The sequence below is a fragment of the Girardinichthys multiradiatus genome, chromosome 21 (assembly GCF_021462225.1).
Source record: "Girardinichthys multiradiatus isolate DD_20200921_A chromosome 21, DD_fGirMul_XY1, whole genome shotgun sequence".
NCBI lineage: Eukaryota > Metazoa > Chordata > Actinopteri > Cyprinodontiformes > Goodeidae > Girardinichthys > Girardinichthys multiradiatus.
Genome location: NC_061813.1, coordinates 12650785 through 12678199, shown reverse-complemented (window position 1 = coordinate 12678199; position 27415 = coordinate 12650785). Strand labels below are relative to the sequence as shown.

At 39.4% G+C, this 27415-nt stretch overlaps 1 protein-coding gene across 1 annotated transcript in view; it reads right to left on the bottom strand.

Annotated features, from left to right (window-relative positions):
• adarb2 (adenosine deaminase RNA specific B2 (inactive)) overlaps positions 1-27415 on the bottom strand; it is a 282592-nt gene that overhangs the window by 12385 nt on the left and 242792 nt on the right. Inside the window, exons 6-9 of the mRNA XM_047348928.1 lie at positions 20029-20197; positions 10198-10349; positions 9097-9265; positions 3158-3339 (exon numbers count right to left, since the gene is read on the bottom strand). Of these exons, the coding sequence (XP_047204884.1) occupies positions 3158-3339; positions 9097-9265; positions 10198-10349; positions 20029-20197 (672 nt within the window). The remainder of the gene's footprint in view (positions 1-3157; positions 3340-9096; positions 9266-10197; positions 10350-20028; positions 20198-27415) is intronic.

Here is a 27415-nt window from a genome sequence, read left to right as displayed (position 1 = left end):
TGCCTGGCAGAATGAAAGAGGCTAAATGGGAGCATCTGCATATAGGATTTATTTTTAACACCCACGTAGCTTCATATTACACACATATTTGATACTACATGTAGCAGCTAAATGTGTTTCCCAGGCGGGTGAAGCAACAAGTTTGATTGAAACTGTACATTTACAATGAGTATGTTGAGATCAGGGTTAGGAATAAGAATTTCCCTCAAGGTGATAAAGTTAAAGCGCCATTAAACACCTTCAGGGAGCCACTGGGTATCACTGCAGAGCAGCTGAAACCTGAAATTGTGATTGATTGTTGTTTAAAGCACACTTTGGTTGAGGCTCCCCCTTTAATGGAAGTAAAAAGCAAAAATCTATGTAGCTCCTGTGCGACCACTTACGTGACATTAGGATTTAATGAGTAATTGATTTTAAGCATGTTTTCATTTCCTCCTAAACCTAAAAAGTTCAAAAGTCTTCTGATGTTTCCCAATGAGTTGGTTGGTTTTATATGAAAACCTACGAAAACACTGCAACAATCTGAATCAAACATTAATAACTGAATAATCATTAATAATGCAGCTGGTTTGATTCATTTTATCAAAAAAAAAAACAACAACAAAGTCACAGTTGGTTTTTGTTGAACAGTCAAGGACAAGCCGGTCGCTCTATCGATGTGTTTGAAGTTTGGTCCTCAGGGTTCAGGTGGAGCTGTTTTGGCTGTTTGCGATAAGAGCGGCCCCAGCGATCACCTGAGAGTTCCTCTGGGGGCTGTGCTTTTAAATAAACTTGGACTCACATACCCTGGGGAACTCATCAGGGTCAGTGTTGAGGCGATGGAGGAGAGTAGAGGAAGGTGAGGGGAAGATATGTGTGTGGACATCTGAATGCGAGCAAACATCTGTCTCCTTCTTTTCCCCTCCAGCACTGCTAGCCCCCGTCTCCCTGTTCGGGGCTCCCTTCAGATTGAATAGCTGACTGATAAGAGGTCTGATTACATTGATTTGGTGTAGGGGCATCTCCACTGTCTGTCCATCCCCTCCCCTTCCTTCACCCTTGTGCTCTTCAATGGACTTTTGCCACTCAAAGCACAGGAGGTGCAAAGATCTGACAGTTCCGGACACACAGGGAACAGAATCATTTTAAAACGTGTCAAACAGGAAAGGACCCAAAGAAATAGCAGTGCTTCCCAAGGATGTCTTTTTTTATGTGTTAGATTTTATTTATTATTGTTAAAATTAAGTCATTTTCATTGTTACCTATTAATAAATTTAAAAATTGATACAAACTACAATATAGTCTTTAATGTCGTTTGTGGTGTCCCCTCTGTTTAATTTATTTACTAATCCATACTATTTGCACTATTATTTTGAGGTCAGAACATAAAAAACTCTACAGCACCCATCTGGGATTACTTCTTACAAAAAGGCACTTAAGAGTTATCAAACAAACTTTCCTTAAAATAAAGTTTCCAAGAAAATGTTTAAACATATACAAAAGAGTAACAAATGTATCATTCTTGACAACTTGTCTCTGAATTTGAGCTGTAGCTCGCACTTTCTAAGAGCAAAAACCCACCGTCAGTCGGCTGACTACTTTAGATTTACGATATATTGAACAAGAAACATGTTTTATTCCCTCCAATAAAGGCTGATATAAGTATAGCTGGAGAAAGAGAATTGTAGAACATATTAGATTTTTTTCATATCCATATTGTGCCTCTGACATGATTTAATGTGTTTCCCTGTTTGTGACTGTCACTGCCTTTGTTCTTATCAATGATCCCCCAGAAACCAGACGCGCCCTACATCTCTCTTCTCGTCTGCCACACCACCTCTTTGACTGGCCTAGATCTGAAGTGATGGCTAACGCTCTCTCTACAAGTTGGGTGTCATTCAGATTGTCTGCCAGCATTCATCTTTCCCACAAACAGAAGCCTCGGGTCTCGGTGGAGCCCGGGACGCTGACTTGCCAGACGACATCTAAGCTGTTGCTTTTCAGGCTTGGAACAATGTCAGTGTGGAGCAGCAGTGGAACATGAGTCTGTGAAGTGTTTGTGGGCTGGGTGTAAGAAATGATCTGATGTGGTGGGTGTGGCTTCAAGATGATTCATGATCTCTGGGTGTGTCACAGTCTTCAGGCTGGCAGACAGCAGAAAGTTGATGCTAGTTTATTCAGAAGGAATACTGTGGATCTGAACAGGTACTGAAGTAGTAAGTGTATTCTGCCGTCATCTCAAACCAAATTGTAACTTTTACATCATTTACCAAAACTTAAAGAATTCCTGTTTATGCCGTACACATATATTTCTCATTAAAAACAATGTAACAAGGCCTGTGTAGAGCACATACATGTCTAATTTATATTGTGCAGATGTTTTTTTGTAGATTGACTCAAATAAAACCTTAGAACGAACAACTTGAAACGGCTAATCAAATTAGCATTCAGGTGAAAAACTCCCAATCTGACACATAGCTGACCAAGTCAATGGTAGATTAGTCTTTACATGCTAGTTTGCTTGTGAGAAAGAGTCTCAATTTCTCAAAAACTTAGAGAAATATCTTTGTTTTTATTGTCTCAAGAGAAGCGTGGCCTGAGGACATCAGATCCTGCCAAGGATGCATGAACTTGGGTGCAATAAAGCTGTGGATTTTTCAGTAGTGCTGTTGCACTAATGCCACCTGCAGATCGACAATATTAAAAATATGTTAAAAAAAACAACTATATCTGTATGTTATTGGTGTTTTTGGTGCAATTTTTAGCTGACGTTTTTACAAAATAAAGCAGAAAACTACTGCAGTTGTGTTTTTTTGGATGAAAGGACACGGAAGCATTGCATCTCACAGGATGCGGTAATAAATCTTTCTAAGCACACTTTGTTTTGAGATGTATTTGAATAACAATATTTACAACTATACAATATAACTAAATCTATGACGCCATGGCCTACATAGTATATCAAAATGGAAAGTAAGAAACGCATTGTTTCTTTCACATTTGGACCAGCTTGTGGTGTTTAAACCAGGATGGAAATATGTGAACATTTTGCGAGTACAGAAATATCCCTCAGTACCTCAGTACCTGTGGTGTTTACCGGTTCGGTCAACCTTTCAGCAAAGATGTAGCATTCTTCTAAGCAGATTTTAAACAGAAGTCAAATAAAAATGAGCCATACCGCTCAGTAGGGGCTGGCTGCGTCTATATGTAGTGGGCAGAGGGCCCAGGCGCTCCTGCCGCTGGTTCAGAACTCTGCCCAGATGACCCGTGTGGCGCAGGCTGCCAACAGTAATGCTGTGTAGGTACACTGGCTCTACAAAGTGGCTCAGCAACGCCCCCTGCAGGCCCAAGATGTTCCACCTGACAAACGGGGAAACGAAAGAAAGAGGCGAACATAGTCAGATGGGGAGAGAGGTTTGGATGATGGAAGAAGACCGACAGATGAGAGAGCTTTGATGACAGGTAGAGACAATTTGATCATTATCTTGACGTTGGACGTGATGAATCACAGCCACTGGGTTGGCAGCACACACACTCACCAAAACACACACATCCTTTTCCCCAGATACAAACCATCATCTCCAACAACAACACAGCCAAAGGTCAGTACATCAGCACTCATTACATGGAACAACACATTAGCATGTGTGCATTCATCAGTGCCACGGAGGTTAATGCACTGTAGGAGAGCTGCCGTTGATTGCTCGGTGCGAGGACCAATCACCTTCAGTTTTGCTTAGGAAGCCTCACACGTGACACAAAATGGCTGTGGGGCTAATCCTACCTGCTGCACTGACACCTAACTCTACAGCCAGCTGATCATGTGCCACCTACCGTGGAAACCCCTTTCTATATACGCAGCAGATGCTAATTTGAGGATGGAAAATGATAATTACCATGTTTATTAGCATTCCTGCCATTCACTGGGGTAGAGGAGGTCTGCTGTTTACCTGAGCTCCCAACATTATGCTGCTAATATTTACATCATTGTTCCTTTTGTTAATCAATGTCTCCTTGTCATAGATGCAATTATAGCGCCTGCTTGTCTTTTCTCCCCCCCACCCCTCCCCAGCTCTCGCCGGCTTAATAATCACTCATTATAGCTACTTTTGCTTCCCAAGCAGTCAATTAACATAAACGGCTTTCTGGGAACCACCAAGTGGCTGCACGCCTGCATCTGCTTCACCTGCAATCTGTCGCTAAGATCTGGCCTTCCCTCTCAGACAGAAAAGGAGGAGCTTTGTTGGAAAGGCAACCACCAACACGTAAACATTCTAAGTGCCCCAGCAACACTAAAATAAAAGGTTTGGGCTGAAATATTAATTTACTCCGAAAGCAACACCATGAATCTGAGACATCTTCTAATCTCATGCAAGAAAAGACAGCCATCTGGCTCGGGAAGAGACCTCATTCCTTCCCTCTCTGCATCCATCCTTTCCTCCCTCCTCCAGTAAATGCCGACCCATTAAAGTAATGTGTTCATCTGCATAAAACTGCAGTGAAATTGAGAACATCATCGTTATATGAAAGCCATTTAGGCCCCTCAATTAAATCCAGCTGTCGCCTTCAAATCAAATATTTGCAAAGCGTCTTCGCTGGGCACCGCTTAAGAAAACACATCGATGATCGTCAGCCGAGTTGGCTATAACCGTCAGTGGAGATGTTTATAATAGGAGCAAGGATCCTAATACTGTATCCTTTCTGATCAAAGCTGGAATAACTATAATAAAGTGCAGGAAGTAAAGGGAGTGAGGAAATAAAAAAAGTAATGGGAGGCTGCCCAATGAGTGGGACAGAGGACAAAAAGAGTATCCAGAGGATCACTTCAAGATTGCAGCAGAGAGCATGAGTGTGCCGCCCTAAGCTGCTCTCAGTTCCGCCCTTCCCTCCTGACCTTGACAAACCGGTCCTCGGTGACCCACTCACTTTAACGGCAGCCACTTATCATTTACAGCGATTAAAAAAAGGAAACTGTGGAGCAGAGAGAGCACGGTGCCGTCTTCGCCTGGCAGGAAGAAGGGTAAAGGGTGGTGGGAGGAACAAAAGGCAGGATGTCCCCCCTATCTCCCCAGTCACTCTATTTTTGTAAAGTAATTGCTTTCACCCTTGTTGGTGACCTGGGTAGATTTAATCACACCGTCCCCAACCCTGGCCAACTGAATCCAATTGGTCAAATTAACAGCGGCTACAGAGGAGAAGGGTTCACCTCGTGCTCACACCTACTTTCAAGATGTCTTCTGCACCTTTTCTCTGTTTCTCTGCATGTTTCACACACACACACACACACACACACACACACACACACACACACACACACACACACACACACACACACACACACACACACACACACACACACACACACACACACACACACACACACACACAACGCAGCAGCTCAGCTGTCCTCCTGTATGGCTCAGTTGGCACAGTGAGATGCTTACTAAGCTGAATTCATGGTTTCAGCTCCTGAAGAGGCCACGTCTTAGCAGAAAAAACTTAGAAAAAGATTTCAGACAACTGAAAAAATGCAACCACAAACTGGAGGTTTAGGATTTTGGCCAGTGGGTGTAAACACTTTTTTGTTTTCCTGATGCACTTTTACAGGGCATTGAGAAAGTAATTATACCCACTAACTTTTGCCACATTTTATCGCATTACAATGAACTTCAAAGTAGTTTATTGGGGCTTAATGCATAATTGTGAGGTTGAAGAAAATTAGATGCATTGTTTTCAGGTTCTTTAACAAATACAAATCTGGCAAACATTTTTATTCTGCTTGTATTACTATGGTGTCCCTAAATACATCCGCAACCAGTTCTGAAGTCATCTAATTAGTAAACAGAGTCAAGCTGTGAGTAAAATTATTTTTGTGAACAAAAGGCCTCAGACACCAAAGAAAAACCATGTGAATGTTGTCATCTTCCTAAAAGCCACATGAGGCACACAGCAAACATGTGGAAGATGGTGCTTTGATTTGAAGAGATCACCATTGAACATTCTGGCCTACATGCATGATGGTATCTATGATGGAAGACTAACGCTGCACATCGCTTGAACACCCCATCCCCACACGGGGGTGGCAGCATCATCCTGCAGGATTGTTTTTTCTAACACAGCAAGGCATAGGATGCTCATCAAAGGTTATAGGATATCCATCCATCCATCCATCCATCCATCCATCCATCCATCCATCCATCCATCCATCCATCCATCCATCCATCCATCCATCCATCCATCCATCCAATCAATCTAACAATGTGTTTAATCACATCAAATATAGTCTTGGAAAGAATTAAATATAGTAGGTAAATGTCATTGTGAACTTCACATATGAGTGAATGGCTGCAGATGACTCATAGTTTATACACTTATGTCTCAACTATTCACATATGATGATGTAGGGATAGGTGCGATGCTTTGCCACCTGTCCATTGCTCTGTAATCAAGCTCAAGCGGACGTTAATCTTCATTAAGGCAAACCAAATGCTCTATTGCAATTTTTACCAGCTAAACTATAAAGCTGTACTTGTTGTATATTTTTAAAGTTTGCTGAGTCATTGTAAATATGAAAGAAAATGAGAAAATCTGTGAAAAACCCTTTTCGGTTCAACTACTTGTTATTACATGCAGATGTAAGTAGATAAATAGGACATGGTTGGTAAAGCTTTTATGACCAGTACGACGGTGAGCGAAGAGTCTACAGATTTAGAGATTATAGCAAAGCCATGATTAATGCACTCTTTCATTAGAATAGGATTACTAAATTCGGACACATATGGGAAATCAACACAAGCACTGCATGACTAGCATGTTTCTTGGACACATACGCAGAGAAATGGATTAGATAAATATTAGAAATGTCTCTGTTTGGCTTTTATAAAGCCCATTTAAAAATGCCTCACTCTAGTAAATCTCTCTTCATAAGCAAGGTAATCTTCTAATAAAGTTAACCTTTCCACCACTCAGTTTATCTTTCTTTGCTTAAACGGACCAGAATTTTTGTGGGTGAATGGAAGCAGAGGGTTTTCTTTTTTACCTTTTTCTTATTACCAAAAGGTGACCCAGTGTGTAAAAGTAATAACAGCAATTGGAAAATTAGATTGTGATTTTTGTAATTAGGTTTAAAAGCTTATAGATAAGGAAGGCAGTATTATATCTGCCAAGAGCACAAGTTTTATTTATAAGTAAACTTTCCTTTAAACTACTTATGTATAATGAAAAAAGTCAGTGTATTAAATAAAAATAGCCTTTAAAACTCAGAAATAGGAATGTCCTAAAAAATATATTTTTTTATCCCCAATATAGAGTCAAGTCAATAGTTAATAAAATTAATGTAATGTATGAGCTTGAAAACTCAGTAGCTTTTAAATGCAGCAAAAAACTCCTCTACATTTAATCAGAATTATATGGTAAACATTAGGCTGCTTTTGCAATGTTTGCTGGTGTTTTAAAAAATATGTGTATATGGATTTTGTGGTGCATCACTCACCCTGGCATGCCAGTTTCAAGCATCTGGCATGCCAAGGTGAGTGAATATACTTCACGGCAGATATAGATTAAGTAATATTATTGTGTCAGTGCTGAGATATCATGCTGCAGAATTTTTGGGCATGTCCAATGAAAGGCATGGCAGCCTGGCTTAGCCGGTAATCACTGTGAATGCTCCAATGGTAAATGTGCAGTATATTAACGATGGAGCGTTGTTTTCTTTGGCATTGTGTCTTGCTAAACCGCTGATACAATAAGACGCAATGGTGCAATAAGGTTATTAGTCCTGTGATTGTGTCCTACTTGTCCCACTATATTTGACTGAACACAGAAGCAGTCTTCAACAATAGCATGTCTTACTCTTGCTACATTGTTTTGATGCAAAGCTGTTTGCTGCGATGCTAGGCTAACATTAGCATGTTTATACTATGCTGTGATATGACTTGTTGAGAATTTGGCTTTTAACATATTTTAGTGTCCAGTAGTGTAACAAGCTTTTCAAAAGTGTGGGGGATATAGTTTGTCTCTGGGTGGCATCGGCTATGAACTGAGATTCTTAATGGCTGTGTGTTTTATGTTTTTATTTTAACATAATCTCATCAACGTTTCCCAGAGATTTTTTAGTTTCATCAAAATGCTTATAAACGTTACATTTCATCTGGGATGTAAATAAGCATCACATACACACACGGTCTGCTTCAAGTGACTTCTTTCTCACTCTGTAACTAAAACATAGTATAGTTTAAACTTACATTTATTTATTGCTGACCTCTGACCCTTCATGTGCTCTCTCTGAAACTGATTCCTCCTGCAACTGTCTATCCTAAACCAGAAGGATGCAGTGGTAGAGATTGGCCTCAAAATAATTTCAATACTTTATGGCTTAGTTTACACAAAAAAACTTAATCCAAAAAATACATATTTGTTATTTTTTCCTTTTAAATAGGCTTTTAGCTTTTTTCAGTAATATCACTTACAGGATTTCTCTTGAAAAAGTTGCCAACTCTCTCTTTTCTGCATCTTAATTAGGAGGGAGGGCGCAATACGAGGAAACAGACTGGAACCGCTGTGGGAAAAGTGAGGGTGTTCAACCATCTCACAAGGAAAGGTGTGGATGTTAAAACACCCACATCCCCGATGGTTGCGATGCCCATGCAGTGTGTTTCCAAATCATTGAGTGGGCACAAAACAAAGAAAAGAAGTTGTTCTCCTGCTCTGTGCTTTGGAACATGGAAATATTTCAAATTTAGTGTTTTAATTGCACTCTCTTCTGCACCAACAGCTGTCTGAACACAGTGGACAAAGCAGGTCACATGACAGACAGACAGGAAGCTGCAGCAACCAATGCAGTCTCTGTTATACTATGAACATCATTGCAAAGGGAGGAAAAAGGAAAAACCCACATCTGTTTATTAAGCTGCATTGCTTTAATACAAAGTCATGGAGCTGCATGATTCACTGGATGTTCAACTGACAAAATCACAGCAGACCTACGTGAGTGTATGAAGTTGAGTTTAGTCGGGGATTCCGATACCGATGATATAAAAATGTTATGGTGGTGACCTCAATCAACCCTACAAACAATCTGAAGATTTGAACCCAGATAGATCATGTGACAGCACTGACCTGGTGATCTTGTCTGTGCAGGACATGGTAATAAGCTGTTCCCCCTGTAGAATGCCATCCCACGTCTGGACGGGCCCTCGGCATCGCAAAGGAACAGTCCCTTCACCAGACTCGATTTTGGTTCGCAGGTGGCTTCGATGCTTCCTCATAAGGTGTCTGCTGCTGTTTACTTAAAAGAAGGAAAATGAGGATAGGCCAGTTTAAACAGATGCTCTTTGAATTGGGTCACAATTTTGTTAATTCACATTCTTGTCTGGTTCATGTTGATGTTGAGAGAACAAGTCTTTCATCCAGTTTAATATTCAGTACATCATGTGTTTTTATAGGATGTGCGAGACAACGGGACCTGTTTAGGTTCTAACACTATTGGTTAGGATCCAAAGTACCTGGATACATAAAAGGAAAAGAATGTTGGCAATGTACTGGCCAGTGCTGTTTTTTATTCATTTGTTTTGGGCCCAATAAATGTTGAGTACATGTTACTGTTGTCGGAGCCTGTCAGGGTTTTCTCTGAAATTCTGTATTTTTGATTTACTTACTAGTCATTAAATCTGTGACTTACAGCAACTATATCCCTGTCCTTCAAAACATGTTACCCAAATGTCCATAAAATAATTAGTGTTTAGGTTTTAATAGCCTCACATTTCCTGTGGCATAAGTTACTGTTTCTCCCTTCATTTTCAGCTCTTTATATGTAGCTGTTGCTATGATCTGACAGCAGCTAAAAATTAAGCCCCAGCTTCCAGCACTGAAATGTTTAAGAACAGTCGGTCAAAGGTGTTCTGGAATTTCATAATCTCTGCGAGCACACTGCAGAACATTTAGGAGGTTTAATGTCTAATATTTCTAAGGCTTCTCTGATGATGGCACTGTCCTCTCGCTCACTTTCTGTCTGTGTGGGTTTCCTGAATATGTCTCCATGCAGAGTATCCTAATGGAGTCAGCTACAGTTACGGAAAGGGAAGTAAAAAACAAAAAAATATTTTTTAAGATAAATAGACAATTCATATTTAGTATGTAGACAAGAAAATGCTTTTATCTTTCATACTGTAGTGGAATGAATCAATGAAAGACAGAAAGAAAGAATGCCTGGTATCTTACAATCAGTTGTAATTTCATATGGCGAGTTGAGCCTGCCGTCGCCACACGGTGAAGTGCTGATGTACATGTGGAAATGGATGTTGTCTCTTAGCCTGTAGCTGTTTTCTTTGTGGCAGACGAATATTGACTCCTCCCAGTCCTCCAACCTTTTACTTCAGCAACCGAAAGGGTGGAAAAAAAAGAAAGAGAAAAGGCAACAACAGTGAGGGAGACCGATGAGAAACAAAGCACCATTCATCACAGCATAAGAAATGGATTTCCACTTTTTTTCCCCAAATGATGGCAGAGACAGCGAGGGATGGACACAGGCTCATATTTTGACCACAACCTATTTTACTCATGTCAAAGTCCTGAACCAACAAAGAAAGAACCTATATTTCTGAATGTTCAAATAATCAGTAAGCTTACAATTTTAAAAGTATATATGATAATACTTTTGATAAGAAGCTGTCTTTTTCTAAAAACATTATAACAAGGTGGCCATAAGGCACCAAGATGTTTGCCAATTGGCCGAATACTTTATGCAGCTAAACTGTTACCAATAAAAAAGGCCTCTTACTTTTGCCTCCGTCATTGCAGTCTTACTTGCAAAGGATTAAAAAGTTGAATGCACGACCACGGGTGAGCTGCACTTTACTGCTACAACATGTAGTCATTCCACTTTACTGATCCAGGTAAATGGTGAAAAGTATAGAAATGAGTAAATGTATACAAGTACATATTGGTAACGTTCACTAAAGTATAAAAAGATCAAGTGACAGAGTTTTCAACTCAAGTACCATTACAGTGGCAATGACACTATTAAACAACAAATCAGTTGCACTTGATAAAGAGCAAAACAGAGCATCACAGCTGACCATCAATTTTTATTGGACATATTTTAAGGCTTATATTCCGAAAATCAGGACTCCCTGACCTGGCTTGGTTTGAAAATTAATGTAATAATAGGACTAATCGCAGTAGATATGTTTTATGTTCTTTTTTTTTTTTTAACTGTGCATACAGGGATATCACAGGGCTCTCTTTTAGAACATCTGTAATTATCATTGATACTACTAAACTTCGTCTGAAAAATCCGTGTGCAAATTTTGATTTTTTATGCTGACGACACAGTTGTTTACAAATGTGGATCAATCTTTTTTTGTTGGTCGATTTTTATTGTGTTTGGTTGCCTCTTATACCTTAATCTACGCATCATAAGTGATTGAAACAACAACAACCAATAACAGCTATTAGAAGACAGCGTTACACCTAGTCAACCACACCTCCTCACCTAGAAAATAATTTCTGTCTTCTACTCGCTCAGAGTTACTTTAAGCGGCTAGCTGAGTCACTCTTAAGCTGAGACTCCTTAGCAGGAGTCTTTAGGCTAAGAAAGGAACTCTCTAAGTGGAATATGAGAATCTTTGAGAATACTGGCCCAGAAGATTATATTAAAAAACAACAGCCCTGCTCAGGGTCTTCTTTTTATAAAATTTAACATTGATGTTATTGCATACTAGCATACACATACCAATGTTTAGAGAAAGTGTAGACAGAAATAAAAAAAAATATTAAGGGGGAAAATGTAAAATAAAATCCAGGCTCATGAAGCTGGGACCTCAGACATATACAGTTGCTGTACATCCACTGCTTGGACCTGACATAATACTTGAGTAAGTCGGAGTTTGTTTTATGAAAAGTTATTTGAACATTCTTCAAGGCGAGGAGGGTTTCTGACTAATTTTGAATTTTCACAAATACAATTTCATAATAGTGAAATATAATAAATTGACAGAAATCGTCACTTTAAATTCGCTTCTAATGCTACTTGTATTTGTTATACATCACATTCTTGGAATGTACATGTTAAACAAAAATTTAATGATATTTTTTAAATCATAGGAAAAATAAAAACTAGGAAGCCAGAAAGTTACAAAAACAAAAATTGTCAGCTGAACAAGCCAAAAACAGTTTATCGTACTAGCCACAATAATTCAAATTGCAAAAACAGAGGTATATAAATAGTGTTACGTTTTCCCCTTATTTGTAGTAAAAAGTCAGGATTAATAAATCCCCTAATGGAAACCCTCACAGCACTAAGGTACAAGAACACTCCCAATAAGAGATCTATCAGCAGCTCATAGGAAGTGTATAGGCTTTCTGTCACCTGTTTCGTTAAATCTCAGTCGTGTTGACAGAACCTGCAGTACACGCTTGAAAGCATTACTTGCTGTTCGAATAATTAACCTAACTACTGAAGGCTCACGCTAAGAATATTCTAATTTTGCTAGGACAGACTGGGAGGTGAATGACGCACAGAAAAGAGCAGCTGTTGCCACTAAAGCTGCAGATGAGCAGCACTACTCGACTCAGTTTATGTGCTTTCAGCAACATTAAAGCTAATGTGATGAAGTAAATTTGCAGCATTTTAGCAGTGGTGATAAATACTGTTGAACTAGTATGACAGTATTTGTAGACATCAGCATATGCTAGGCTACAGTTAGCCACACTCTGTAATCAAGGAAACACTCAGTTTATATAAAATAAATAGACGTTCCTTGTGAAGAGACCAGGGCATTGTTATGGGTTATTTAATGTGTAAGACTGTAGCTAGTTTAATACCTGCTATGTAAACACCAACTTTAATTCAGAATGTTTCAGAAATGGGGCAGAATATTTCATACTTAATTGTGGTGTAAAACAACTGAGAAACAGATAAAATAAAATTGCACCTTAAATTTAAAGTCAGTTAAAATTTCACTTGTCATTTTTGCTACTTTGTGTTGTTCAGGAAAACTGATTTTATGTTAATATTTAATGAAAATGGCTGCTTTTTAGTGTCATATGTGTGCGTTCTTAACAACAAATAGGTTTGACATTTTCTAAACCTAAAGTTAGGCATAATCACTAATACAAATATAAAGTCTAATCCAAACACATAAGTCAGACAATTCAAAATGTGTTTTTTAAATTCTAGGTTATATATACAACAAATAAATCAATTTTTCCTCTGTTTTACAAAGTAGGACATGACATTCATAATGCAAAGCACGAGTGTTTCTCTTTATATAACCTCTCCTCTGCCAGCGATGTCCTTTCACTGAGTGTAAATGTGGCAGTTGTGACATTTTGTTTGGTCATTTCATTATAAATTATCTTCCAAATTAGCCATTTTTGTCAGCTGCAAAGTCTCTGTAGCTGCCATCTTGCATTGTCCTAAGACAAAAAGTCAGTATTGTGTATGCAAATATGACATTCAGCGATCTAGACTTCAATCCACTAATCTGATACATCAGCATTCCAGAGTTCCCTAGGCAGCACAGGAAAGTAATATATTCTTATATTGTGGATGAATGTAAAAGTCAAAATTCATCAAAGCCATCATCTTGGCACTGGTAAGGCTTGACAACGGGGTGTGCATAAGACCTGCTATCCCGGTTGCAAAGACACGCATGCCTTGTGCAAGCATTTATACCCTTTAACAGTTTCACATTTTATCATGTTACAACTTCAAACTTCAATGTTTTATTTTTAGATTTCAGATGAAAGACCATCATATAGTGGCACTTAATTGTTAGGTGGAAGAAAACAGTTTTAAAAAAAATTTATAAAATAAAATAGGTTACATAAGAATTTGCAGACAAGTGGGGTGCATTCGCATGTAGCACACAGGAGTCAATACTTTCTAGACCCCACTTTTGTTGCAAAAAAACTCAAAAAGTCCTTTTCTTTTCTACCCCGTCCCTTCTGAAGAGAAAAACCTCCCCACAGCATTATGTTGACCATTGTATATTTCCTTTAGGGTGATGTGCAGTTTTAGTTTTTCACCATACATAGCATTTTACATATAGACCAAAAAGTTTGTAAATTCTTTCATATGTTAGCTTGTCTCCTTGCAGCAAACTGAAAACAGAACTTGTTTCAACAATGGCTTTCGTCTTGTCACTTTTCCATAAAGGCCAGATTTGTGAAGTTTACAAGTAATAGTTGTCCTCTCAAAGTCAGGTCCATGTGAGCTCCTCCAGAGTTAGTGGTGGGCTTCTTGGCTTCTTCTCTGATGAATGGTCTTCCCAACCAGCTTGTTGGTTTAGGTGAACGGCCATGCCTTGGCAGGTTGTTCCAGTTTCAAATTTATGATTGAACAGTGAAAATTTAAAAGCATGGCATATTTAGGGGTATCAGAGTTCAGGGGACTGAATAACAATGCAATACATTCTCCTCAGATTTTCAGTTGGAATAAAATTGAAAACCATGTTTAATTTTCTGTATATACTTTACTGTAATTAAATACTTTGTGTCTGTTTATCACCTAAAATCTCTATAAAATACACCTAAGTTTGTGGATTTGTTTGTGACAATATGTAAAGATAGTTATGGGGTGTCTTCTGCTGACATTGCCTACTGCTGCAAGACACTGTATAGAATAGAGCAGAAACCATATATGGCATTAGCTGAGTTAACTGAATGTTTGATAGCATGCTTCGTTAGGTAGCAAGAACAGCAGGCATACGGCCTGTTGATTATGTGAACAAAAGCAGCGCCGTTTCCATGGAGCTTATTATAGAGGAGAGAGCATTTTTGGCTACAGCAGGGGGTCAAAACTAACAAGATGTGATGTAACCATCCCATAAAACACAATGTTATGGATGTTTAAACTATGGGAGGCTCCTTGGAAACTGAAACCTATACAGTTATGGAACATAATCACAGTCAAATGGCTTTCAGTGATTCATTCACTTTCTGCAACTACTTTATCCTCAGTCAGTCAGTCAGTCATTTTCTACCGCTTATCCTACTACTTTATCCTGTTTAAAGTTATGAGGAGCCATTTAGAAACAGCAATAAACTGAACATGTTTTTTTTTTCCCTATGATAATGACAAAGTGAAATAAACTAAAAATGTTTTTTGGAAACTTTCACAAATTCTAATTAAAGCTCTCATTTAGCCCAGAGTGAAGTGGCCAGGAAACAAGTCAAATGTTTGGGTGGTTTTGAATGGACCAGAGTTTGTTTCCTCGGATAGTCCGCTTTGTTTGGGGATACGTTCATCTGATTAAAGAAGTTCAAGTGAAAAGTGTGCGCAAAGTGTGCGCTTGGCTTGAGGAATGTCTGGATATTTACCAGGTCATTCAAAGTAAGCCAGAATTAGGTTATTTTTAACCCTGAAGTGTTTAGTCTGTTTAAGGCAAACTCTGGCTCATTTTCCCCCCTTTGTGTGGTTTGTTAGTGTAGATGTAAACATAGCAGTCGCACTAGGGTGAGCACCAAAACAACCAGACCAACATTTTTTGGAGGAGGTGGTCTTGATACAGTTCCATACGAACTCTAGAGTGGTTCGTGTATGATGTGAACATGATCTGCCCTCGTTCTGACACAGATATCAGTTGTATGTTGCAAGCTTGAGCTAAACTCTGTCCCGTAACCATGCCTGACATGTATTATGGGACGTGGTAGAGTAAATAAACTAATTAACAAAAGCTGCACGGCCTTTTCAAAATGCTGAAAGTGTCAAGGCTTGCGAAATGGAGGACCCCAGAATGCAGACTAGCAGGCAGCATGACAGTAAGTGAAAAAAGGATTCAATGAATAAAAAACAAAAACTCACTCACTGAGGAGGCAGGAACAAAACAATAAACGGGCAGGCGAGACAGGCATGGCATCATCCGAAAAAACAAGACATGAGCATGATCGAGAGAACTAGACATGAGCATGATTTGAAAATGTTTATAATAACAGAACAGGTGTGTATATATGGAGTGTGAACCAAGTGGAGCAAGGAGACAGATTAGCTTGGAGCAGGTGAACCAAATAAAGATAATTAACAGACAGAACACAACGTGACAGGGGCAAAACAGAACTTCAAGGATACAAACAAATAGAAATCTAACTGGAAAAACATGAAACCAAAGCATAACCAGAAGCCCAATCCAAGAACACAACTTGCAAAACATGAATACAAAAACTAAAGCATGACCAGGAAAACAAACAGAAACATGATTCAAAAACTGTGAGAAGCATATATGAAAAAAACAGAAACTAAACAATCCCAAATCATAACAGAAAGCCCTATGCAACTTTTAAAGACATCTTCTCAAAATCCGTTTTGTATTCCTTCTCAGATAATTTTACCAGAATTAGTACCCAGAAACAAACTAATGGTATAATTAAATTCTCCATGTTTTCTACCACTTCAGAACACAGCATATGCTTACTGTTTTTACATTTGGCACTCCCAGTCCGGACTGAATGTTCCCGTGTGGTTTGTAGTGACAGGTTTTAGTACGCTTGGAGTTTACTCTGTATGAAAAGTTAACAAACTCATCAACTGATTCCAACCAAAGCAAATGAAATACAGGTGTGAAAACACCCTTACTCAAAACCACTACAGTGTTTAGTGCCATGCTTTACAGTATGAACTGTACCAGTGCATGTTTCCCTTTGTGCTCCATTCTTTTAATAATTAGATCAGACTGCATGGGTTTTGTTTCAGGAGGAGTGAACAGATCTCGATACTTTCAGAGGGCTGCATATTGCCGTAGAGCAAATCCTGTCCAAGCTTAGTTGCTAGGTGAAGTGGCTAACTGTACTAGTTGCAGACCAGGATACCAGAAGGAAAGAGAAGTCCCTAGCAGCAATTTTATCTTTTCAAACGGGATGATTTCTCAATGAACGCAACAATAAATCTTTATTCTCTGCATCTTTTATGTATCAGTTTTAATGACCTAATTATGTATAGAACGACAGGGTTATTGTCAAAGGACTAATTCCCGTGTATTAACTATTTAGACATTTAACACTGGTTAAATTAGTGGCTTAAAGTCAATAAATGCAGGATAATTAGACTCAAGGGAAGTTGTTAGCTGATATAACTGACTCATGAAATTGTTTTATCTTTGCCCTTTTACTTTAACCTGAATTATTTTCATCCATAAAAGCAAATACTTTATGTATTAGTAGCATTATTTATTGGTTATTCTTGTGTGTTTTCACCATTTACATGCTTATGCAGTGTGATAACTGATAATACTTCAAGAACAAGAACTAGACTCATTGCATAAAACTGCAAAAATTTTATTTTAATTTTTTAAAATTATTCTATTATTTACAATGAAGCTAAAAGCAGCGGAAACACCTGAGATTTATTTCGTCTTTGCGTTAAAACAAAGTAAATGTTCTGTCCATGAAAAATCGCAAACTCTGGCTTACTCCATGTATCATCACATATATTCAGAATAGGGGAAGCGACATGACTGTTGATCCATCAAATGCCCTGTGTGATTTCCAGACAAAAAGCAGACTATTAATAAGAGATACACATCATGGTTTTGTTGTAAGAAATGGTAAATCATTTTGTTGAGAAAATGGTAAATAACCAAAACTATTTCCTTTTTTTAATGTGACATATCCTTTAAAATTCAATTAATTGTTCTCACCCTTCAACCAATAAACTATTGCTACGGTCAGGTACTTTATGATTCAATTTCTGCATTCATTCTTTGGTAGAGGTTTGTCAACATGTTGATTTAATGATATCTATCAACTCCACCTTGCAAACGTTCTCACAGTCTGTCAGATTGTGAAGAAATCTCTGCTCCAGAACTGACTTTAGGTAAATCTACAGATGTTCTCTGAGATTCAGTTCTGGAGTCTGGCCAAGTCATTCCACAACTCTAATTTCCATCTCATCAGGTCTCTGTCTTGTGGAACTGAATGTATGCCTTGGACTCATTATGATGATAAAGTCCATCTTCATCTGCATATTTCATGAAGAGACCTGAAGGTTTTGCTTAAAGATTGGCTGGTATTTAGACGTGTTTATAATTGGATTGAGATTGATAAAAGAAAAAAACCCAGATCCTTCTAAAGAAACATGACCCTAGAGCATGATGCTGCCACCACCATTATTTAGTGTGGGTATGGTGTTCTGTTCTTGGTGTGCAGTGTTGCTTCTAGTCCAAACATGTCCTACTACGTTTAACTATGGCCCAAACATTCAAGTTTAGTTTCATCAGACTATAACACATTCTCCCACAAGGATTTTTGGAATTTTAGCCAGGCATGGATTTTTCACAAGACATATGAAGAATGCAATCAATCTTTGTTGGAAATTTTTGCACTGTTTTGTAATTTCCCAGATGTCTTGCTTTTTTCCAGTTATTAATGTAGTGAAACATTTTTGTGTCCTGCTCCTGACTGATACTTTTGTACACTGAGGGCCTGATCTTCAAAGATCCCACATAGCACGTGCTATTAGTGTGCAATAAATGGGCGTGTTGCCACTGTCACTAGTGGAACAAGAGGAAAAGCGAACAGATCCTGTCTGCGGTGTTGCTAGAAATGTGCAGGGATTGTTAGGCTGCAGCATCATAAATAATCCAGTTGCTGATTTATTTTCCTTCTGTTTAGTTCTGTTCCTGCTTTTCTGAACTGTTGCAGTTTGTTAACCTTTTTTGTCACTATTCACAGCAGTAGGTTTGTCAACTCAGGATCTGCCTTGACAAGATTATCTCTCCTATATGTTCATTTGTGCAGTGTGCCTCTGAGTGCGTAATTGGGCATGCAGAAGGCTGAGTTTGAAGTTGTTCTGCGACCAGATGCTTCATGTTTTTGGTCTGGATGGACCCAGTAAGGCAAAGACTACATTCTGCTTCACCTTTAAAAAAACATTATATTACAGGTTATTGCGCAGGAGGGCAGAGCTGTGTCAGGAGTAGCAGACGCCCTCCGCCATCGGTGCGCACACGGGACAGCTGGTCTAGGCTGACAACACCATAGGAGCGCACACAACTTGTTAACTGTTGCTCAACTGAACTCGCAACATATTGGCCAATCAATATTAACAATATAACAGACAAACATGCCTGTCAATTAATTTACTAGAGGTTAGCCTCCGCTGATCTTTTAATTCTTTTCGGAGACTCATCAGGTTCTGTTTTTGTTTTTTTGAGTGTATTTGTTGAAGAGTTCGGAGTTCATCATAAACAGCCACAATATTTAAGCTTGAGCATAATATTAGCAACTTAAAAATAGTTTGTTGTAAGAGTTGGCAAACTGAATGTTAAAGCTAAGCTAATTTTAAAACATCACATCATCCCTGTTCTGCAAAGAGTTTGAATCGAACATTTATGTATGTAAAAATTTATTCTTTTCCAATGATTTTACTAAACTCGTTTTGTGAGGTTACTCGTATTTTAATTATATATAACGTGTTTGATTGTGTACATTGCTTTTTGGTGACTCGAAATAATTTTTTACTGTATAAACAAAACCGTCCCCTAGGATAGGTTCCCATTTAAACAGCGTAATCTAACCGATCCAAATCGGGTTTCTCTGCAATCTATGCCTCCTTCTCGCTACAGCGACAGCAGACATTTTTGCGTCCCAGTTTGTACCTGCATTTCAAACGTGCTAAATCCACACAGAAAAATTGCTCTTACAAACAGTTTTAGGTTTGAAAAATCGCATTGCGGGTGGGAAGGGATGACATTTGCATTTCCACCTCCCATAAAATTGCCCGTTTGGGTCATTGTCATATGTTTTGCATATTCATGAAGGCAAACACTAAAAAGTTTGTGCCTCCTGTTCCACTGATTTTGCAAACGCAATGCGATTAGCACTGCCTTTGTAGATCAGCTTTGCGGACGCAATTGAGGTTTGCGTGTGGTCTTGTACGCGCAAATCTTTTGAAGATCAGGCACTGAGAGTAATCAGATTTTGTTTTTACTTCTCAGCAAACTATGGTTTAAGCAAGTGGATGCAAGTGACCAAATGTCACTATTGGTATCTGAGGATTTCAAAGGGTGAGCGATGCAAATACCACAGAGATATGAGGGAATTTTGGTGCCTTACCTCAAGAAGAGTTCCAGTTGAGAGTAGAGAAAACGTATCAAAGCCCTACGAGCTGTGACTTCAGCGTGACAGTCATTGACAACTTGTCCTTGGTCGCTCAGGTACTCCCCGTTGATGCATTTGGTTCCTGTGGAAAGCGCCACCACCTGGGCGTGTCTGAGGTCCAGATCTGTTGAGCAAATGCAGACATATCCTCACCTTCTTGCACACATTGATTCTTCAACCTATGAGCTTTTTGGTGTGTTTCATGCCCAGAATTAGAACTTTCTATTGGTTTTGTCCTAATGAAGAAAGAACAGTTCAGCTCGCACCCTAAAGAAGAAAATGAAGGTAAACTGAAAATGAAGTGAAAGAACAGGAAAAAGAGAAACACTGAAAAACAAGGTTGAGCTGTTTCCAATAACTTAACTTTGTTTAATGATTTAAGAGCCACTCCTGGCCATGTTTCAGATCTATCCATGGATGAGATTGTATTTTTGAGGTTTTGGGCAAATGGAAGCAACAGAATCACAGTTTTTAGCCTTTACAGCCATTAGAGTAATGTATGTAAAGATGAGTGGATGTTTTTGGGATCTGTCTTCATTTACCTGCTTTAAACTAGGCTTGGATATGTTTTAGGCACAGAAAATAATATTTAAGAAATTAAATTACTAGCTGGATATTTATCACAGTCTATTTGATCCTTATACACTGCTGTCAAAAAACATATTTCCACCCTTAATCATTTCTTCTGTTTGCTTTTTTATTGATCCTTTTCTTTAGATTATCAAACTTAATTACATTTCAGAGAAGGGTAACTTGAGTAAATACAGTGCCTTGCGAAAGTACTCGGCCCCTTTGAACTTTTCAACCTTTTGCCACAGTTCAGGCTTCAAACATAAAGATATAAAATTCAAATTTTTTGTGAAGAATCAACAAGTGGGACACAATCGTGAAGTGGAATGAAATTTATTGGATGTGTCAAACTTTTTTAACAAATAAAAAACTGAAAAGTGGTGCGTGCAATATTATTCGGCCCCTTTGCGTTAATACTTTGTAGCGCCACCCTTTGCTGCAATTACAGCTGCAAGTCACTTGGGGTATGTTTCTATCAGTTTTGCACATTGAGAGACTGAAATTCTTGCTCATTCTTCCTTGCAAAACAGCTCGAGCTCAGTGAGGTTGGATGGAGAGCGTTCATGAACAGCAGTCTTCAGCTCTTTCCACAGATTCTCGATTGGATTCAGGTCTGGACTTTGACTAGGCCATTCCAACACCTGGGTACGTTTATTTGTGAACCATTCCATTGTAGATTTGGCTTTATGTTTTGGATCATTGTCTTGTTGGAAGATAAATCTCCGTCCCAGTCTCAGGTCTCTTGCAGACTCCAACAGGTTTTCTTCCAGAATGGTCCTGTATTTGGCCCCATCTATCTTCCCATCAATTTTGACCATCTTCCCTGTCCCTCCTGACGAAAAGCAGGCCCAAACCATGATGCTGCCACCACCATGTTTGACATTGGGGATGGTGTGTTCAGGGTGATGAGCTGTGTTGCTTTTACACCAAACATATCGTTTTACATTGTGGTCAAACAGTTTGATTTTGGTTTCATCTGACCAGAGCATCTTCTTCCATGTTTGGTGTGTCTCCCAGGTGGCTTGTGGCAAACTTTAAACGAGACTTTTTATGGATATGTTTGATAAATGGCTTTCTTCTTGCCACTCTTCCATGAAGGCCAGATTTGTGCAGTGTACGACTGATTGTTGTCCTATGGACAGACTCTCCCACCTCAGCTGTAGATCTCTGCAGTTCATCCAGAGTGATCATGGGCCTCTTGGCTGCATCTCTGATCAGTCTTCTCCTTGTTCGAGATGAGAGTTTAGAGGGATGGCCGGATCTTGGTAGATTTGCAGTGGTCTGATACTCCTTCCATTTCAATATGATTGCTTGCACAGTGCTCCTTGGGATGTTTAAAGCGTGGGAAATCTTTTTGTATCCAAATCCGGCTTTACACTTCTCCACAACAGTATCTTGGACCTGCCTGGTGTGTTCCTTGGTCTTCATGATGCTCTCTGCGCTTTGAACAGAACCCTGAGACTATCACAGGGCAGGAGCATTTATACGGAGACTTGATTACACACAGGTGGATTCTATTTATCATCATCAGTCATTTGGGACAACATTGGATCATTCAGAGATCCTCACTGAACTTCTGGAGTGAGTTTGCTGCACTGAAAGTAAAGGGGCCGAATAATATATCACGACCCACTTTTCAGTTTTTTATTTATTAAAAAAGTTTGACACATCCAATAAATTTCATTCCACTTCACAATTGTGTCCCACTTGTTGTTGATTCTTCACAAAAAATCTGAATTTTATATCTTTATGTTTGAAGCCTGACATCTGGCAAGAGGTTTACCAGTTCAAAGGGGCCAAATACTTTCGCAAGGCACTGTATAAAAAGGATTATTGTTTAAAAAATATTATTTGAAAACAATAATTTTAATTAATCAGGAAAGAAGCTGCCCACACCAACCTGGCTATGTGAAAATGTAATTCCCACCATTGTTAAATCATGAATTAACTGTTATTTTCTACAGCCACATCCATGTCTGTTAACAAGGTGTGTATGATCAATTCTGATCAAGAGCCGATGTGTAAAGGATAGTAATCAGGGCTTCCTGAAGAAAACAAGCAACACCTGTAGATTGTGTACCAAAACACCAAAGAGGAGTAGACAACTATGCTGAAGGTGGCAGTGAGAGAAACATAGGACCTGAAACAAATGCCATGGTAGAAATCAAATATCAAGCAGAAACAGATTTAGTCCTGTGGAGACCCAGAAGACAAACAAGCAGACAGGCAGACAGACAGAGGTTGTGTAGAAGAGGGCTGAAGAGGTGACGGATCTGCACGAGAACGACTTGCCATTTCCTCCCTGGCTGCCACAAATCTCTCCCATCTTCTCAAAAAGTCCGTCTTCGCTGGCTTCTGGCAGACCTGTTGGCACTGCCGGATCAGCACCTGAGCTTTTATCAGCCTTGGCCCAGATGGCACTGCGGCGTTAGAGTCCTGACACCTCCACTGATGAGGAAGAGCGAGAAGGGCAAGGGAAGAAAAAAGGACTGAGAGAAGGAGGAGTGTGTGTGGTGTGTGGAGTGTGTTCTTGCAATCAAGCAAGAAGGAAATCTTGCTCATAGTATTTCTTTTATTTTGTAATTAAACATTAAAATAGTGAATCTGAAATTATTGTTATGGATTATTTGACTGTGTAAATTTAAGCATTTGAGTGGATTTTGTTTTTATCATTTAATTCCAAATGACTTTCTTCTTGCCCAGCTTTCATAAAGGACAGATTTGTGGAGTGCTCCATCAATAGTTGCCATGCCAACAAATTGTTCTACCTGAAATCTGGATCTCTGCAGCTCCTCCGAAGGAACCATGGGCCTCCTGGCTGCTTCTCGAATTAATGCTTTCCTTGCCTGGTCTCTCAGCCATGTCTTGGTAGGTTTGCAGTTGTTCTGTATTATTTCCATTTGAAGATGATGGTTTGCTTTAAACCTATCTACATTTTATCAATGAGCTGTCTGTGTCATGAATTCTGGTGCTTAAGGACCCAAACAGATGACAAATGTGGATTTAATTACAGGCAGAACTCAGAAAACCGCTCGGGAGCTTGATTACTGGAATGTTAGATACTGTCAGAGATGTTTAAAAGTCATTTTTTGCAAGTCAAATCTCAAGTCTTTGATCTCAAGTCCAAGTCAAGTCTAAAAGGGTTTGGTCTGTGCCCGCATGTGGTCACGTAGCTTTATGTCACCACTACTTATGAGGAACAATGGAAAACACAGCTGGCAGGCGATCAAACAGAGAAGATATCGTCATACAAAAAACAATAAAAAATTAAAAAATTGTTCACGTCTGAAATCGCGAGAGTCCGAGTGGAGTCTGAAGTCACTGTATGTGCGACTGAAGTGCGACTCGAATACAAGTTCCAAACTCGAGTCCCCATCCCTGGATACTGTAGGCGGGTTAGAAGCAGATAGAAGATAGCTGAGGGAGAGCAGGGAGTTGAGACACTGTGTGAGGGTAGGTACATCCAGAAACACAGAAAATACCCACTAACAAAACATAGCTCACACTAAAACTGAAATACAAACATAGAGACACACAGAAACAAAAAATCACGTATCACTTTCTACATGTTTATAAAGCAAGTATGGGTGCACAGAATGTAAGACATACAGTAAATAGGTTACACATAATGCACAAACATGGAAGAAAAAAAAGAGTATCTGGCCCCTATGGGACACATCTCTGCCATATCATGAGTTCAGATATTAGCATTCCCTGTAAGAAAAACACTCCCTAACCCCTCCCCCCCCCGGTGATAAAGCGAGTTGAAAAAGGTAACAGACTCTCCCAATTTCATTCTCCTTCTTTTCCTTGCCGTTCCACTTTGCGATTGTTTAGATCAATTTTGCAGTGGATAATTTCTGCTGCGCTGCTCGCTAGCCTGCCATGAAATTGGCACTGAGGTTGCCTCCAGTTTGCAGGAGAGAGAAGAGGAGGCGGAGAAGAGATAAATGAAAGACAGATACAGAGAAAGGAAGGGACAGTGCCCCACAGGCGGTGCACTGTTTTAAGAGGAAGAATAATCAGCTGCATCAAAGAAATAAAAAAAAGGGGGGACGCTCAGAAAGAACAAGGTGGAGTAAAGTCGAAGGCCTGAAGCGCTCTTCACACACGAATACATCTGTTGATCGCTGCTGATTCAGAGATGTCACACCGGAGGACAGCAGCTCTGTCAAAAAGCATGTACATCACAGACTTAGACCTGGAATCGCTCACTATAGCAACTGGGCTGTCAGAACCCTTTAATGAGAAGACAAAAAAACACTCAGGAGATAAACTAACTCTCTGACATCACACAGAACCGAGGCTTTTTTGTTCCTGCCAGGCACACACACATTTTACTTTAACACAGTGTTTTGATTGCCGTTCCTGATCACGCCAGCACCTAAGTGGAGGTAAAAAATTAGGGATGAGGTGTTGTAACAGTCGAGCAATGATGTACCATTATCGATGTCAGGAATTAACAGGAATTAGCGCCATGCCCACAGGGTGAAATGTAGAAACATCTGGCAGTTACAGTGAAGAGACTGACCCCGATATCCAGCATATTCCCAGCCTTTTTTAAGGGCAGACTTCCTATTTTAGCCAATTTAATTCTACATTCTGAGATCTCTAAAGCACATCTGGTCTACAGAGCTCCATCTTTTGTTTGTCATGATGGGTGTTAGCGCCTGGGAGTACGATGCACTTGTAATGTGGGTTGTACTTATATATGGTGATTTAGAGAAGGCGGCAGGAACTCGCTAAGAAATTAAGAAAAATCACGGACACAGGTATTGGGGTTTCCACAGTGCTTGTCCGATTTATTACTCATCATCCTCCTCAAAAATCCCACAAAGCCCGGTAGAATAACTGCCGTCTCATCAAACATGAAGTAAACAGAGTTTATACAACCTGGTACGTTACTACTGAGGTGGGAGAGCAAAATATAAAGTTTGTATCAGAGTCCATGCGTCCATCTGCAAACGTGCTTCTCCCGCACTAGCACAGAAGTCAGTAGTGCATACCTATGACATCATCAAACAAAGACCCAGGTTGTCTTTAAGAGACACCCCACAATTGCGACTGTTACACACTCTTACTATTGTGCTCTCAAATTGGGCACAAAACTATGCCCTGCACACCTGTGCGTAAATGAGTGCCACAGCACCTTATCTTGCAATTACAGTTAGTCTTTTAGGTATGTCTTTTCCAGCCTTGCCTATCCAGAATAATCTTTTCTTTTACCAACACTGCTTTGTAGAATAGATAAGACCCAGTCAGACTGACAGGAAAAGGGTTTGTGAACATCAATTTTCAACTCTTCCCACAGATTCTCACCTGGATTTAGTTCTCACCCTGTATTAAGCTTCATTTATCATTCCATGAACTTTGAACAGCTTCCATGTTCCTGCAGAGAACAAGGGCAAATCTCTGCACAATATGTTGTTGAAAAGGCCTCAAAATCATACTAATAGCATGATGCTGCTATCAGTTTCACAATGAGGATGGTGCATTCAGGGAGAAGTTCTGTGCATTTTACTGGCTGATCAAAAAGTTTAATGTTGGTCTCATCTGACCAGACCACTTGTTCCCATGTGTTTGCTGTGTCCCCTACATGGTGTTCCATTTAACAATGGCTTTCTTGTTGCCACTCCTCTATACTGGTCAGAATTCTTGAGTACACAACTAATAAATGTGGTGTCAACACATTCTTCCACCTGAGCTGCAGACTCCTGGCTGCTTCTCAGATTAATGGTACCCATATGTCTTGGAAAGTTTGCAGGCATTCCAACTTCTCCACCATGTTACATTATGTAGATACTTGCTAATAATACCTACTTTTGCAAGGCTCTAACATGGAGGATTCCTTTCTGAGAATGAAAGAGCTCCAGGGATATAATGACCCGACAGTTCCTTCTTAGCCGTAAGGACAATCAGAGTCGGATCCAGTTTTGCTGAACTAGCTGTTTGTATTTTTTTCTTTCATCAAGGTGTAAGTCAACACATTAATCAAACAGCTTGGGCATATGCATTTCCTCTGTGCCCATGCTTAATGTTGCATTACTTCCACACTGCAATGCTGGTCCACTTAACTTGCTCTGTCTGCATGTTGGCAAATTGGCCTCCCACCACCAGGCTGCATCACACTACATTACACAGAGCTGCAGCAGACTGTGAGCCATTTGTTCAGGCTTTTACATTACGGACTCTCACCCAACTTTGAATTTTCGGGTCTAGGTTTCAGACTCGTAATTTAAAGAGGATGGAAAACAGGAAAGCTCAAAATAAAGACTAAGAAAACCCCACCATATTCCAGTCTTTTAAGTGCCAATGAAATTACTTCATTATGTCAGAACTTTCAAAAACATGATGTTCTACAAAGAAACTGCGGGGCCTATAGTATTGTTCTCGTCGACTGCCTTTTTAATTTTTCACATACTGTTCCACAGTGAAGCTGGATCAAGTTCTTCCTAATCTTTTAATACTACAGACAAATAATGATGTTATGTTCCCTGCCACAGTTGGCATTGTTCGTCACTTGGAACAGGCACTCAAAAAGAAATTGTTCTCTCTCACAAATATATCTCCTATCATAATTATAAAACATAATGTATGAACTCATAACCTTGCCTGTTCATGAAGGTGGGTGGGACTGTTGTGACTGTGTCTGTAGCAGGCATAGTTTCAGCATAAAAAAAAAAAACAATGCTACAAATGTTTTAGAAACAAAATCAGGCAGAATATTTAGGTGAATTAATAATTATTTTATTTTCATGACTATGAATATTGT